Source organism: Rhipicephalus sanguineus, chromosome 11 (assembly GCF_013339695.2).
Source record: "Rhipicephalus sanguineus isolate Rsan-2018 chromosome 11, BIME_Rsan_1.4, whole genome shotgun sequence".
In the NCBI taxonomy this organism is placed as follows: Eukaryota; Metazoa; Arthropoda; class Arachnida; order Ixodida; family Ixodidae; genus Rhipicephalus; species Rhipicephalus sanguineus.
The window spans coordinates 54,786,429-54,803,768 of NC_051186.1; the positions used below are offsets into that span (position 1 = coordinate 54,786,429).

Here is a 17,340-nt window from a genome sequence, read left to right on the forward strand (position 1 = left end):
AAATAAATAAATAAATAAATAGCAATAAGAAGAAACAACTGGGCTAAAAATCAATAATTGTTCTCGTGACAAGTGCGTAACTCAGACGCGTTCACAACAGCATTGTAGGGGGCAACGCAGAACGCCCGCGTTTTACAGTGTTCGAGCGTGAAACAATGCAACAATGACGTGGAGCTCTGCAAAGACTCGTTGAGCAGTGGTCGCGCCTAGCATCGATGTCTCACTGTTCCCTCGGTGCCAGCGCGCACGCCTCTCTTTATCGGCCACGAACCGGCTTCGGTGCAACAGGAACGAAGAGCCGGACGGGCGCCCGACCGAAAAACGTGCTTTAAAAAACAAAAAAAAAAAAAAAAACAGTTCGTAAGCGTTCTTCAATCATACCAGTTGCGAAACTGCGTTCCGAAACCCGGACACGCTAATCGCCGATTTTGCGGGAACCAGCAAATTGTCGCGCCATCTAGGGGCAATTATAGAAAACGACCCCATTGCCACAGTCGCTGTAGTCTTCGCTGTTATTGCGCGGTTTGCAGCAGCAAGAATTAAGAGAAGCGCTTTCATAAAAGTTTAATGAGTTCTATAGACGCTGTGTCACCTGCAAAACGTAAGTCGCAAGCGTAAAAACACTGCTCGCGTCTCTTCATCAATGCGGCACAAAAGTACCATTTATTAGCTTGTTTTTGCGCCCACAGATGGCGTGACAATTAGCAAATTCTCAAGATATTGGTCGCTTGCGTGTTCGAATTTTGATGCACGGAGCGGCTGGGGAGTTTCGCAAAGAACTCTTGAGTTCACGTGCTTGCGGTTCTCGAGACAGCGGCCATGTGGCGCCACGGTCTGTCTCGGAATCCCCGTGGCATCCCACTTACAGGTGGCGCGCTCTCGAGGAAAAACACGGATTACTTTGTGGCCGTACGTTCCGCGAGGGATGTTGTGCGTGCTTCGTGTCGTCTGCGAAACCAGCGAAAATCTGCGTGCTCAAGTGGTGATCGCGGTGTTGTAGATGTGAAGTTTTCGGTGCCCGGTGGCTGCTTGGCTGACCGACACCGACTGTTCTAGTTTCTTCCCCGTCGTGCGTCGTCAAGTCGCCAACATTTGTCGAATCGTGGAGATCCCGGAATCTGCATGCAATCCTCGGCAGTGTCCTGAGACTGCTTGCGACTTCTTCGGAGATCGGCGAGCCCTGCTGAAGCGACCCGCCAGCGGGATGAGTGCTGCCAAAATGGCAAGCGCTCCCAAGGAGCGACGGTGAGTCTCTCCTACTCCTAACTAGGCCTAATCGCTCTGCTACTTGCTCGCATTCCTCGATGAGAGAGGTTTTTTTAGGGACACGACAGCCGCCACAGTTGACGCCAGCGGCGCTTTTGACGGTTTCCCCCACCTCCAGCCTCTCGCTGGGGTGTCGGATGACCGCCACTTCCTGGATAACTACCTAACCACTCTGAACAGCTGTTTTGCCGAGCGTCTGCGCGCTGTCTGCGACAGCGCGCGCATAAGTGTCCTGTCCTCGTGTGTGACATAATCCGTGGTTCGTTCGTTTCGGGGTTGTCGTCACGCGCTCAAGGCGAGAGTCCGGGCGCTTACTGGGGCGGGTGCGAGGTTTGATGGACTCTCACGGCTGGATTTTCGAGTGACTCGTTTCGTTGTCGGCCTGGCGCCCCTAGCTATCGCCTGTCTGCTTCGGCAGGCAAATCCAGCCGCTAAAGTATCCACTTCAGCAGTTGATGCGCCGTCGCCTCGCTTTTCCCCCAAGGACATTCGCAATTCGAGACTGTTAGGTTGCTCCAGTTTCCGTCTCTTCTGGGTATCCCTCGGGACTACGCAATATCCTCCGCGACTGTCCGCAGTGGTGGTACGGTCATTGCGACCCCCCTACATTGCCGGTCAGCCTGTCAGAAATTCGAGAAAAAAAAAAAAATGCTTAGTAATCGGGTCGGAGACACCGAAATTGTTGCGTCAGCTCGGCAGCTTGCAAATCCCGAGCGCGGAGGTATATTTTTGCGCGAGATACCGTTATCACGAACCCTAAAGGGATTCACAGTTTGTCCGAGTTGCGCTTAATGGCTAGCAAATCGCTGTTGAACGAACCTTTAGACACTCAGTCGGCGATCCATTCATTTGCAATTTTGTTGGCAACGCGATCGCACCAAAGTGACGCTACTACCACGAATGACTGCCTGTGCGAAGTGTTCCAAGTTTGAGAGATAAAACTTGCTCTCGCCTCTGGTTGTTGCCTTATCTCATCATCTTGGCTTTCGAGCGTTCTTTCTTATCTCTGAGCAGATATATACACGCAGTGCTCGAAAAAGATTCTCCACGGAGAAATTCCTTAAATGTCCGTTGCTTCTCTGCTTTTGACTCGGCGCTTTTTTAAATCGACGCGCATAGTCCACGAGTGACAATCATGACACGAAACACCAGTTGGTCATGCCCACTTGAGGTGTAGTAGACAGACCTCCTAGCCACTTCGTGACACCCACCCGCCACCGAAAACAGCTGTGGGAGAGGTTATTGAACCCTGTCCTCCGCGATTTGGAGCTGTCTACTAAGTAGGCATTTTGACGTGGAGACGCATGCGCTGCTCGCAATACGTTTGTCGGGAGAATGAATTCATCGCTGTGCATTGTTGGGCGGAGAGTGCTACTTTTACAGCTCGACCCTGTGCCGTCGTGGTGGTAGTAATAGTAGTAGTAGCAGTAGTAGTAGTAGCATCAGTAGCGATCACGCAGGTCACATGACCAGATGGGGGAGCGAATAAGGAGATTAAACGAAATGATGATGATTATTATGATCGAAATGATAAATGATAATGACGATCGAATGCTGCAGCCACTCTTTGGAGTCTTTTTAGTGTTTTAGTTGTAGTGTTTTAGTTGCATTGTATTTGTAGGACAAGTACAGAATGTCACCACCACAAATTGACAAAACCTAACCTAATCCAACCTAACCTAAAAGAATGCAGTTGCCAACATTATTTCAGGGGTGCTAGCACAGAACCATAATTTACCTACATGAGCGACTGTGTGGTTAGCTGGAACCTTATTATTATTTCTTTTTTTTTCATTTTATTTCTTCGGTGTAATTTTGTGCTCCTACACAGTACTTTACTAGACATCTATTGAACCTATAACATTTAGAAAGAAAACACCTACCGTAAACATAGTGTCGGCGTTTAAGCAGATGTCAAAAGGATTTAAAATGTAAAAAAATAAGATCTTTCTAGCAAACCGCACACTTGATTTCAAGCAGCGTAGCAAAGGTCTGAGCATAGATAAATGTAAAATCCTTGCGGTTGTTTAAATTGTCTCTTTTGTATACATTTCCGCGTGCGATTTTTAATTCACTGTTCCGAAAGAAGCATATCACATATTTCGTTGAATCTTGTGTGGCACATCATTGACTAGCTTCTTTTGGCTTGAATGAAGACATCCTTCTGACGACTCCTGCATGCGCATCATTATACATTTCCATGTGCGACTTCCGAGTCTGCTGGTCTGAACGATATTGATGGTATTTGTCTCTTGAAAAGAGTGCGAACTATGCATTTCCATTTAGCTCTATTCAGCAAGTGTGACAGCTCGTTTTAGTGGCTCCTTGTGCATGTACACTTGGCGTCGAAAGTTTATAGACCACCATGTCTGAGAAAACTTTGAGCTTCCCAGCAATTTGTGACTGTATTCGGTCAAGCTGTACAATACATGTTTTCAGCGTGTTTTAGAACAGGTCGGAAATCTAAATTCAAGGCTGACCGTAGAAGCAGTGGGAGTAGTCAGAGTTTTCTGGTGTCTAGTGGTCCACAAACTTTTGACACTGACTGTACATACTTGAGAGGTCTCTTACATACAGCGTTTGACTCAAGCTGCAGGTTCTGAGCAGCTAGAGTCATGTGAATGTGCTGCAGTTTGATCGAGGCAGAAATTCACGCAGGGTTGTGAACCTTAACAAGGACTAAAAGCCAAACAGAGAAGCAAAAAACTTACACATACCATTTTGAGAAAGTGTAAAATTTCCATTATTTGACTTTCGTATAATGTTTCTTACTTTAACTTTTTATTCACAAGTTTTAATTACGAGTTGCTATGATTTGTTGCTTATAAACAGACGGGGGCGTAGCCAGGAATTTTTTTCGGGAGGGGGGGGGGTTCAACCATACTTTGTTTATGTTAATGCTTGCGTTTGTATGTGCGTGTGTATATATACGCAAACACAAGCAAAACTGAAAATTTCGAGGGGTGTTTGAATCCCCCCTCCCCCCTTGGCTACGCCCCTGTAAACAGAGGATTTTTAAATGTAAGGATTAAGAATGCTGCCCTGCTGTCTCCAGAATTGTCACATGATTTAACAACTTGGTGGTGAAAAAAAAATCTTTGGTGAATGCATCTCTACCAAAAGCATAGAGCCTACTACAGGTGATAATGCTCCCTTAGGCTACTGTGATAAATTATATGAATGAAATGTTTCATAAGTTATGCAGTTGTTATCAGTGCTTTCACAATTTTCGCGTGAAAATGACGAGAACAGTCTGTGATGAGCTGCGATACGCTTGCCCAGTACCAGAGGGACGGTTCTGTGGTCGTTCAAACTCGCCTGCAAAAGGAGCAGATTTGCTTTTTTTTGATGTGGCGATTTGTTATCACGAGCTTGTGTAGGAAGTAGTTAGGGGTGTCTATATTTGTTCACTTTATCAACAAGACATTGTAGTCTAGGGAGTTGCAATGGAAGGTTGACTGATAGAGGAACGGCAATGTTTAAAAAGGAATGTTTGCAGAGGCGTGCAGTCAGCACAGTGGCCAGTGCGTCTTCAGATTATCCGTGCTACCTACGTCTTTAATGCACAGTACTCCCGCATTGAAATGTGGGAGTACTCCACATGCATGAGGGATGAGTATTCCATATCTTTTCATTTTGAGCCTCTACAGTTCGTGTCATATCGGCATAACTTTGACTCGAACACTTACATCAGAGCCAACATTAATTACCTTTAGCAGCCAGGTTTGCAACAACATGACATGTTTACAATTGCTCATAGCAGTTGTTATACTAAAAAAAATGATGTCGCGGTTCAGTCCGTGAGCAGTGTATGTACCAATCTATGCGAAGTAGTTGTTTTCAGGAATTAATGAGTTGAACGTTGGAATCGTTCACATTCTGTTGTTCTCTAGATAGTGTGTGAGGAAAGTACCTCATTGGCAGGTTGGAGACCTTACGCTATCGCAAGTCAAGATAAGTTCTTGTGATGGTAGTGAGCTGGAAAAGAAAATGGATTTAAGAAGCAATGTACATGACTTTCCTATAGAATTTGAGGTAATGGAGTGGGCTGAAGTTGCGTAGCTTACACCAGATTGACTAAAGTAAATCGGCCAAGATACTGCAGCCACATCTATCAAGTTAAACAGCACGAAGATGACAAACGCATGAGCAACAGAACCAGTGCTGCTGAACTTGCAGCCACGACTTCCTACGGATGTTCTTTTTTAACGTAAAAATTAATGAGTAAAATCTTGAAAATTGCCGCTGTCGTAACACACATTGAGCTGGATTACTTGAAGTGGCAGGCATATGCTGGAAAGCAAATGCATTAGACTAATTAATGAAATGTTATTGATAACTAACTTCTAAGCATTTCTATTGTCAAATACCCACTGTGGCATTATGCTTAGATTGAGGTGACGTTAGGAGAAGCCACCGGTGAAAGCTATGTGATAATATAAGGTGAGCTTGCACATGGCATGCGTAAATGCATTGAGAAGTCAACACCAGTGTGGCTTGTCTACCTGAAACCCTGTGTTTTAAAGACAGTTAATAGCGGTTAACGATAGCAGTGGCATGGCAGTAGTAGAGTGAATGGTAATAAGACATTTTGGTTGATTGGTGATGCACTATTAGAAGTAGAGAGTTGTAACTTGGCTGAATGACAGTGTGAATAGCAACCGGGGTCACAGTATCCCTCAGACACTTTCGTTTGCTCTGGAAGCTGATATAACGGTGTACTCTCTTATTTTCGGTCATGTCATGCATGCTCCCAGTTCGTTATATCGTTACTTAGTTATATCGAAGCTTCATTGAATTGAAATTCGATCTTTTAAGCATAGCTGTCAAAGGCCTCTTTTCTTGCGCGTGAAGTTTGAATAACAGGGCAGCAGCACACAACTAATTTTCGTAACGCGAAAAAAAAAAAAAAAATCTTCAACCTGAGATTTGGTGACCGCAGCTTGATGCTGCGCCAGCGAAGAAGTCCCCTTCACAGTGGCCCAACGTCATCTGAACCCGTTAGAAATGCAGGTCCCGTGCGCTGCGGTAAGCGTTTGCAAAAACCGCGTGCAACTAAACCGTATGACCACTGGCTCCAGCAGAAGCTTCAGTTTATCGCGTCGGTCTTCCTCTGCGGCAGCATTGAAACTTCGTTATATTGAAATCACAAATAACAGGCCTCGTTGTATTGAGGTTCAAATTACATGGTGTTCTATGGACATGAAGTTGTCAAAAGTGAAATGCTTCGTTTTATCGAGAATTTTGTTATATTGAAGTTCCTTATATCGAGGTTTAACTTTAAAGGGACACTAAAGGCAAATAACAATTTATGTCAGAGTGAAAGCTCAATGTATGACAACGTCTAAAACGGCGGTATTATCAACAGCAGTGCCCTACTTACCGAGAAATTAAACTAAATGTGTCACAGGATGAGTGCCACGAGTGGGACATTTTGGAAGTGATCCCGATGACGTGGGAGAGTCTGAATACAATTAATCACTAGTAGTCAAACTAGCTGCAATAAAAAAAGAACCATCCGTGCATCAAGAGACGTAATAAAATGCTGCTTGTTTGTTTCTGTTTGACTCATGGAAAAAATAACCTCTTTGGCGTTGCCATGGCGAACGGCGCGCGTGGTTCAAAAGTTCCGTTTTCGCCGAACTGCGCTTCGCCCGGCTCTCTGCTTCGCTCACGCGGTCGCGTCTCAGTGGTATAGTTTCGGTATGGCTTACTGCCGCGTGTGTTTTGCACGCTCGTGAAAGTCGCTCTGATAGAAAGTTTGACAATATACCGCATGCATGTGATGTTTCCAGATGCCCGAAGGGCACACGCCGCCAGTGCACTCCGGCGTGCAGTGAAGGCGGGCAACGTTGGGCACGACAACAGTGACGTGCGAAATACCGCTTTCAGGCGGGTGATTTGAAGTGCGCTAACGCGATGCGGACCACTAAAACGTGATTTTATTTCCAAATAGGCACTTCCTTGGCACAAAAGCAGCACTACGAGGTTTCTGTACCGCCATTTCAGCAATCAACGTCGACTTAATATTTGTCTTTGTTCCTTTAACAACAGGGAACAGGGTAAAATTCAAGGTTGACGCTGCGCAAATTACCGAATGACATCGTTGTTCTGTGCGGCCGACTGGTGTCGACGCTCTGAAATTTCGGCTGTAACCGCGTTATCCTCCCGCAAGAACGCTAGGTCGCTGGTTCGACTCCCCGCCGTCGCCGTAACGCCCTGGAAAATCCGCCTTGCAGGTGCTGGATGTTAAGCTATCATGTTTCCTCTCTCTGTCTCCATTTTAAGTCTTGTAGTTTCTTTTCTTGACCGCATTCCACCCGTTTTTTTTTTTTTTCTGCCAAGCTGGAGTTGTTTGTTCCCACCGCCTTGTTTTTTTTTTTTTTGTTATATACGGCCCCGTTTCTCGCGCTCCGGAGGTTATTCATAACTATATAACCAACAGGAAGTTCTTGGGTGTAATGGCGGCTGGAATTGGCCTCAGCTTCAGCGGCCGCCAGTGCGGACGGGATGCTGTAGATGCCGTCCATCACTGGTCTTGCGTCATCAGCTGGGCTGTAAAAAAAAGAGAAAAAAAGAGAGAAAGAAACGGTTCCTTCTCTTCTATTTCAGGAACCCCCGGTAGTGTTACGGGCTTCCGCTGTCCGCGGCCATGCATTTTGGACGGCAGAGCAGAACAACGGCCACCATCCTATATTTCATGCACGTGTGTCGATGAATAGAAGCAGCTTATTCGCCCGCGCACATCCCGAGATTTCGGTTTGCTTTTGCTGCCCCCCCCCCCCCCCCCCCCCCACCTCCACCCTTTAGCTTGCTGCCCAGCATTCTTTCATTATATTGCTATAGTTTCAGCATATTTCACACGCCCCACATTTAGGCGTTGGCCAAACGATACGTATACAGTGCAAACGACTCTATTTACGCTGGCTAAACACTGCGAGGTAAATAACACTTGATATCCTCGCTATATAGGATGGCTCCGTAAATTACCATCGATGTTGGTGTATTCAGGAGAGGGAAGATTGGAACGGGAAGAGGGGGAGGGGAAGTTGTAGTGTTCCGGTCTTCATCAGGAAGATCGGATCCGGCCGAACGTCGAATAAACCTTTCCCCTCTGGTTGCTGTTATCGAGGGCCGTCTATATATATATATATATATATATATATATATATATATATATATATATATATATATATATATATATATATATATATATATATATATATATATATATATATATATATATATATATATATATATATGTATATACATATATATATATATATATATATATATATATATATATATATGTATATATACATATATATATATATATATATATATATATATATATATATATATATACACGTTGAGCTCAATTGAGCTTTGAGAAATACATATTAAGTATATCCCGCCGCAGTTGTAGCGGTTATGGTGCTCGACTTCTGACCCGAAGGTTGCGGGATCGAATCCTATAGCTATGGTAGCCACCCTGTCCTAGCCACGACGGCCGCATTTCGATGGAGGCAAGAGTATAATGTCCCGTGGGCTTAGATATAGGCGTACCTTCAAGAGACCGAGGTTGTCGAAACTTCCGGAGTGCGTACCACGGCGTCTCTCAGTCATGATCATATCGTGGTGGTGGTACACTCCTGATTACGCCCCAAAAGAGGAGACCATTGCGAAGACCGGTTGCGCTGGCTTAGAGGAGGTTGGCGGGGATCCCTTGGGATAACACAGCCTCCGTTGGATATGAGCCGGCGTTGGTCTGCTGGCTCGGAGGCACGTAGGAGGGACTCCCACGACTCTGGGGTGTTTGTATTGTCTGTGTTGTAGTGCGTGCAAGTCCGGTTTCGGGACGTAAAACCCCAACCAATCATGAAATACATATTTGATAAATTATTTCGCCTACGTGAAAATAAGTAACCGGTGCCGCCTGAATGCACCGAATATTATGAATTAAAAAGGGTATCTATCGTGTTGATGATGATTATTAATTATTTTTTTTAGTTAGATATAAGATGGCGTAAGTGAATTGTAGGCGGAATGAAATGAGAATATTGTAACACGCACAGAAATGTACAAGATAACGTCGCCATAAAAACAAGGACAATCGCTTCAACATGCATAGCATCGAATAAGCGTCTGATACAATGCGCGGAACAGTCTAAAGAACGATTATTGTTGTAGCGACCATCGAGTATTGAACGTCCAGCTGCTGACAACGTGGATAACTGACCTCCGGCGAGACATAGTAAATGCCGTCACTATCTCTGTCTCTGCAGCTGCTGGCGAAAATTATAATTATTTTTAGAGCCTCCAGCCTTCGTAATTATGATTCAGACACCGTGTGTGACTCTTTCAAACACTGGCAAAAAAAAAGGCAAACAACTCAATTAATGGATAGAGATTAATTGTAGACAGCGTTGCTGTTGCAAGAGCAGATGGCTAGCAGTTAACCAACTGGAAATAGTACTAGCAGATACGAGGGAAGTGGAGAACTTGCGCGTTGTATTTTGACTATGTTTGCTCTAGGGTGCAGGGGGTGGGGGGGGGGGGAGGCAAGTGGGGCCAAGAGGGCCGGATGAAAACTTAGGGGGTGAGAAAGCTTTCTTCACTGCTGCGCCATCTGCTGTTCGCGCTTGTGTTTTGTGTGCGCATGTTAATATATATATGTAAATTTCAAAAATTTCGGGGTGGGGGGGATTGAAATCCTGCGTTTGCGTTTGAAAACGGCACGACTACAGCGATTGGTCTGTGCTGCCACTAGGCATTCGATCTGCTTTTGCAGTTTGCAATTCGATCGAGTGGTGGGAGAAGGGGGGGGGGGTGTTCTTGCGTGACGTTACGTCACGCGGCGCGCTGGTCTCAAACTTTTTTTTTTTTTACATGCGTGTCGTCGGCTGTAATCGAATCCGTCGTGAAAGCGAAGGCCTTCTGTTCCCGGCGCTATGGGGCTCACTGCATATAGCGAAGGGCGTCCGCGTGGAGATCGCAACGTGTCTGCAAACGCGTTCGACAGCGCCGCATTCCGCCAGCAGCGCTATACAGTGGGGAACAGTGACTCCCGACGTTTTCCAAACCGATCTACAACTTTCCCATTCGAATTTTTTGCCCAGCTTCATGGTTTTAAAAGTTGGTTAATTACTTGCCCAATTAAGCAGAACGCACAAAAAAAGTAGTCTGACTTACTACATGCAATAGTGAATATTATAGTAAGCAACATACATTCGGTCGCGTCGTCGTTGAGTGCGTCCGCATATTTTTAAACTCTAGCCAGAGTTTGCTGCCCACGCAAAGGAACATAAACGTTAAGGCAAGTGCAAGGAGGCATTAAGGCGAAAACCTTAGATTAAGCTTCAGTAAACGCGAACATTGACCGTCGGCGTCCCGCGGCGTCAGCGTCGAGACGAGTGATGCAAAAAATAACGTGATGACCTCACCAAGACGTCACAGGTCATCAAATTTTGTGACGTCAGGTACCGTGACGTTACATGATAACGTCATACATGTCATCGTCACTTGCCGAAAGGTGGGCCGACCACGCAGGCAGTGCGAAAACAGGTGAGGTGCAAGAAGCTTGCAATGTCTCCGATCCTGGAGGCAGTGCAAAACCACCTTAGGTGCAGACAGCTTTCGTAGGAGGCCGGGAGAGGATCAATACATCGATTGAAGAAAAAGATAGCTTTAACCTTCGATTCGTCTTAGGCGACTGCTTAAGAGACCCTGTGAGTTAAAGGAAAAAATCCTGGAGTGGAAATTATGCCCCCGAAAGAAAAGGAATTGAAAGGTTTTCTAAAAAGCAATGGCCACATATGATTCGGCACGCAGGTTGAGCTCGCTCCGTGACACAAGTGACCACTTAAGGCGACAGCTTCGTTTCTTCGCCGTTGAAGCGAATGCTGCGTGTCACAAAGTCACAGACAAGGCCATCGGCTGAGCAGGGGTTAGCTGGGGGTTATCGGTGCGTGTGCTCTAACCACTTATCTTACGAGTAGCTTCGAAAGCGATGCGCTCGCGAGGTAGATTAGCCTAATCGTCGGGAACGTTTTTCGAGAATATTCCGAGGGGCACGTCATTTCAGTGTCTCGCTTGTGGTCTTCTGCGAACCCTCCATGATCCTTCTGCGATATGTGAACGACGGTGGCGTGTTCTGGCATACCGTATTTACTAGCATACGACCAGCACTGGCTATAGACTTTTTCATCGAAGAGATGGATCACCTCCTTTCTGGAATAATGAGAACTAACAGACAATAATGCCACGGAAAGTGGTATTATTGTCTTTCCGTGTATTTATCTCTTAGTTCTCATTAATATTGTGTCTAACAACGAAAAACGAGCCCTTAAAACTATTCTTCTTTCTCTCCTTACTGGACTGTTGCACGAGAGTGCGAAAACTGACATCACAGCCTCGGCAGTGCATTCTTGAGGGGGTCGCGCATATTCACCACAACCCAGAGGGGATTATGGCGGCGCCCAGGGAACCTTCGTTGGAAAGGTGCATAGTTTTGGCTTAATGTCGGCTTGTGTTGCCATGTATACACCCAAGAGGAAACGTTTGCGGGACTGGAAATGTTCGAGAAAGCGATATTCTCGCTTTGTCTGGGAGCATATCCTCCAAATAAATGTTCCGGCCTGTAGTTGGTATTGCAACCTATATTGTCACTAGCTAGAGTAGACGCATTACGCACTAATAGAGCATAAATTCGCTTTTGTTGTGTAGCCAATGTCCCGTAAACTTTTGCTGCTGGGTGTACATGTATAACGGCCTTACGCTACTCTAGGCGATCCCCTTTTATAACATCAACATTTTCTTCGTTTGGTCTCAACCCGGTGTTGCTTCTCGCAGATATACATACAATAAGTAACCTCAGTCGGTTCTGCTTGGAGCGTGTCTCCATATCATAGAGAGCGCAGTAGCGGAACTTCCGGTAGCCGTGTGACGTCACGTACGAGGTCATACCACCGGGAAAATTTGACTAACTTCTTGGCTAACTTCGCCGGATCTTAGCTAAGTTCATTTCCCGCGAAAAAGACCAGCCGGAGCCACGTAAAAGCGTCAACGTCTCCTAGACAACGTAATAAAATAAATTGTAAATCCCTTTTAGACTTCTTAAACAGGAAGCTGTGTGTCGATGGGACGCGCATGTTGAAAAGTTGCGGGTGAATACACGAATATTCTAAGCGCAATGTTGGCCTTTTAAAAGCGAAGTTGTATATCAAAATCCGTCCGATCTATGTACACAAAAACTCCTAGTGCAAATGTGCCACAGAAATTGGACAACCTCAATGAAAACCAGCACATAATGAATCCAAGGAAGATATAGGGAACGTTCATTGCACCGTTTTAACGCGGCAGCGTTAAAGAGCTCGTATCGCAGAAATTCCGCCGTCGACGTCGGCGCCGTTGGTTGTGAGCGAAAAATCATCATCTTGTCCGTGACCGAAAAATCGAAAAAGCTGCAAATAAAATAAATAATAAGAATGTTGGGTCCGAGTGAGAATCGAACCCAGGCCGTCTGCGTGGCAAGCAGGTGTTCTACCACACAGCCACGCCTCTGCTTCGAGCTGCACTGAAAGTAACTTTCATGCTTCCCAAAAATACGCGTCCTGTATACAGGTGTCACACTACGAGATGTAATATCGCAGTAATATTGCGTGGTAAAAGCGTACATTGCCATCGGGCGTCACACCATGTCAATATCATAACGACTTGGTGGTTTAAAAGACAGCCACCCATTACGAAAGGTTTCTCGCGCGTAATTGCTCCTGGTTTAAAGCATGCTACCCATTACATAAGGCACACACCTTAGTGCGCGCATTCTGTTAAACACTCGTACTGTTCGAAGTTCGCACTAAGGGCAGGATATCGCTATCGCGTTCAACTCTTGAAGGCGAAGCTTAAGCGTCCCCCAATTTTTAACTGTGTTCTAGCAACTTTAATATAGATGTGAAGAAAGTAAAGTGGACGAAAAGACAACTTGCCGCCGGCAGGGACCGAACCTGCACTGTAGTCACCCAGCTGGTCCACTAGCAATGAAGAAGTCTTCCGGGGGGGGGGGGGGGGGGGGGGGCAAAAACGTATGTGCCGTAGAAATTGGTCAAATCCCATTACTCACCACTGGTCCACTAAAAATGAAGGAGGGAGCACACTGGTGGCAAACACCAATTAAGATCTCTGGACAGACGTAACCAATGTTGAGAAATACTTTAATGAGCCCTCGGGATTCATACATTAATAAACAACGCACGTTTTCAGCTTTGCTGGTTGTACGGAGTGGTTGGGCGGTGATTTTTTTTCATCTTTTTTTTTTTTTTTTTGCTTTGGGCTGATCACTTTCTTGGGCTCGAAGGTTGCGGTGATATTTTACCCGGCTATCGTATTCAGAACAGCGCCTCGTGACCCGCTTAAAAGTGCTCCGCAGCGGCGTTTTCGGCCTTGCGTTATTCCAGCGCATGCAGCTCCTGAACAGCGAACGCGCGGTTGCCCTCGTTTTGAGTGCATATCTATAACGGTCGCCGCATTGTGGCGACACGACTTCGAATTAGTGCTCTTGTAACCAGTGACCCGTTCAGCTTCAACGTCGATTCATTGCGCAAGCTAAAAAAGTGGAACGGTGTACCATATCTAAAAATGATTCATAAACAGCGCACGAAGGACACAACGCAAGGAAGAAACCGTGCAGGTACAGTGATTTTAGCTTGTGCCCTAGCGTCCGTTTTAGCTGGTGTAGTATAGTAATATGGATGTCATTTGTTATCGCTCGGAGACTTTTATGTGGGTAATTACGCTACGTAAATATGATCAAGAACATTAGTAATCAATATGGCGAGAATTGTACTAGAAAGAAGGAGCGGATGTGTCACAAGAAACTACACGTGTTTCTAATGCGTAGGGGGAAATGAGAAGCGAATAGCAAAACTCGTGAAGATTATACACCAGAGCGCACACACGCACACACACGTGTGTGTGTGTGTGTGTGTGTGTGTGTGTGTGTGTGTGTGTGTGTGTGTGTGTGTGTGTGTGTGTGTGTGTGTGTGTGTGTGTGTGTGTGTGAGAGAGAGAGAGAGAGAGAGAGAGAGAGAGAGAGAGAGAGAGAGACTCAGGGCGAGCAATTCGAGAGAGAGTCAGCGAAAAGGGAAGTGGTTTTCGATACATGTGGGAGCCACCGCTCAAATGCAATAACTTCTGGAGATATGTCGTTGCTGTATGCATTAAGTACGATATCTACGCGTGGCTGACGCAATTTTTGCATCGACTGATGTCTTTGACAAAAATGCTTCTATTGTTTCCGTCGTTAAGTTGGGAGCTGTTTCATGATTTTTCGAATGTTGTTACACTTTGCGACACTAACCGCATTACACAAACTTGGCTCAGAACTCACGGGGAACGAACAGCGCGTGAACTAAAAACTTAAAATAATAATTTTCGCGGTTTTACGTCCCAAAACCACGATGTGATTATGCGAGGCGCCTTAACGACTCCAGAAATTTCGACTACCTGGGGTTCTTTAACGTGCGCCTACACGGGTCTCAAGCATTTCGCCTCCATCGAAAATGCGGCCGCCGCGCCCGGGATTCGATCCCGCGACCTTCGGGTCAGCAGCAGAGCACCATAACCACTAGACCACCGTGGCGGGTGTATAGATTCTTCGGTTCGAGTGGGAATCGAACCCAGGCCTTTTGCGTGGAAGCCTGGTTTATTACCATACCAATCCACGGATGGGCCAGCAGCATCCACCAGCAAAGATGCTTCCGCGACTACGCATCACAGTTCATATTTTGGGAGGTTTTCTGTATGTGTTCTATTGTATCACCTCCAGTGGGCGATCTACGGATGAGACAGTCGGCGCCGTTGGATCGGCGGCGTCCAACCCGGCTCACGCGAAGGCCAGGACGTCTGACGCACGCGTTGTTGCGCTGCGGAGGTCGTTCCCGGGCCAGCGGAGCATCGGACGGCATGGTCAGGGACGCTCGGCGTTTCCAACCGCGGCGCCTCCCCACTTCTCCTCTACCTTGCCTCGTGATGCAACGGTCGGAGAGTACCGCTTTGTTTGCGGCCTGCAACGGTTAAGGGGGGAAGGGGTGGCGGTGTAATTTACGCCGCGCGAATGCCGCACGCGCCTCCTTGTCCAAGGCAAACTGCCGGCCAAGTTGGGAGCCCCTCTTGTTTCTTGGCTGCAGTACTCGGTGGCCCCCGCGCATGCGCTAAGAAGCGTCGCGTGCGTGTTCTTCTATTCTGTACACAGCGTCGAAGCGTATTACCTTAATTGTTTAGCACCTACCCCTGAGGACTTACATGCCGCCCGTGGGGCTGGCCGAACTGATTCAGTCCCTGCTCCGTGGTCGATCTGCTCGCGAGCTGTACGCGGTATTGCATCTGGCGATACGAGCTCGACGGTATAGCGGGTCTAGTCGTCGCGTTTATGTTGCGTACATTTTGCCTGGTGGGTTGGACGAGTCGACCCTCTTCTTGCAGGCAGGTGGTATAGGAAATCGGCTCGACGATAGCTCGACCCGACTCACCAGCACTGGACGACAGGTTGTCGACCGACCCGACAAGCCGACTCGACCTTGTCGGGTTGGTGTGTGTATTATACGTATGACCATTGTGCTTAGGAGAACTTGTTCCTGGGACAGTGTTGCTTCATAATGCTGAACTGCAGAACGCGAATTGGGTGCGGGACATAGAAGAACACACACAGCACAGGACAAGTGTCCTGCAGTGCTGTAGTGTCGAACCGGCTCAGATCGACTCGACCGTGGGCGAAATCCGACCAACCGTTTGCAGGCGGGTTGAGAGACTCAACGCGTAGTTGAACCCGTATACATACGTATACGCTCGCATCATCCTCCTCCTCCTCATTTAAGTGATGCTGAAATGACAAGAATCCCTGCTGAATGTGCACGGATACGTTGCGTTGCTGTACGGAACTCTCGCGCATGCAACCATGTTTTCTTTCCAGCGCGCAAAGCAGGACAAGTACTTGAGAAGATAGCCTTATTGCAAAACCTGTGCGCAGGTGGTCGCGATCGTTAGTGAACATTCGTAGTTAGTTATTGCTAATAGTCGGCTAATTGGAAGACGCCATTCGTTGCGCACGTGGTACCCCCCCCCCCCCCCTAAGAGGTTTTTCCCAGTCGATTTTTGCCGCATGCATTGCAACACGGCGACGCATATAAATGCGATGTAGTAGTGCATAGAGACGGCAATTTTCTTCCAAGATCTCGTACCAAGCTGCGAAGTAGAGTGGGCGATTCAGCTGCATGCAGTCTGTTTGTGGGTCCGTGGCGTTTTTTTTTTTTTTTTTCTGAGGAAAAAAGAAACCGTTCCACAGGCGGCGCAGCGTCTCATGGTGTACCTTATTACGTCATCTCGGAGGAGATGGCAGTGCGCCCGTTTACAGGAACGGATGTTGCGTCGTCTTGACACGAGCAGCATATTCACGATGCGTCTGTGCTTGTACGATGCCTTGATAGATTCGAGCGGCCCGCGCCGGTGTCGCGTCGTGTTTATGCATATGAGCGCGCGATGGCGGCCGTGTTTCTTCTTAGGGAAGGGGGGGGGGGGCGAATGTATGAATAATTGCCCAACTCTGTGCAGCACACACAGTCGTCGCCCATGCGCAGATGGAGCTGCGAAGGCGTGCCATCTTGATATGGTAATTGTTCGCGCATCGCGTTTTAATACCCACCTAACATTGCCTTTTATACGATCTAGCTGTGCACACGTGAACTAGACGAACGTGTTCTGCGCCTGTACACTAGTTGCTGAGTCATCCCGCCCGCGGGTACGCGTTGTTGGATATGCTATATTCCTTTAACTGCGGGTGTTCCAAGAAAAATTATACGTTATGTCGGCGAAGATCGGCTTCTAAGAATGTGACCATGAAGCTCTCGTAGCGGCTGTACATGCATTGTATAAGATACGTTTGCCTTCTCAAGACTCAAAACTCGCCACCAGTGCTCCGTGTTTTGATTACAGACATCTCGGCTTTAGCCCGAAAGAGTGGACAGGTGCACAGCACCAGTTGTCAGCCTGCTCTCTCCCTATTTCCTTATGTCCTTGTGC

At 46.9% G+C, this 17,340-nt stretch overlaps 1 protein-coding gene across 1 annotated transcript in view; it reads left to right on the forward strand.

Annotated features, from left to right (window-relative positions):
• The first annotated feature begins 900 nt into the window (after positions 1-900).
• LOC119373898 (hypoxia-inducible factor 1-alpha) overlaps positions 901-17,340 on the forward strand; it is a 213,285-nt gene continuing 196,845 nt past the window's right edge. Inside the window, exon 1 of the mRNA XM_037643956.2 lies at positions 901-1,245. Within this exon, the coding sequence (XP_037499884.1) occupies positions 1,205-1,245 (41 nt within the window). The 5' untranslated portion in view covers positions 901-1,204. The remainder of the gene's footprint in view (positions 1,246-17,340) is intronic.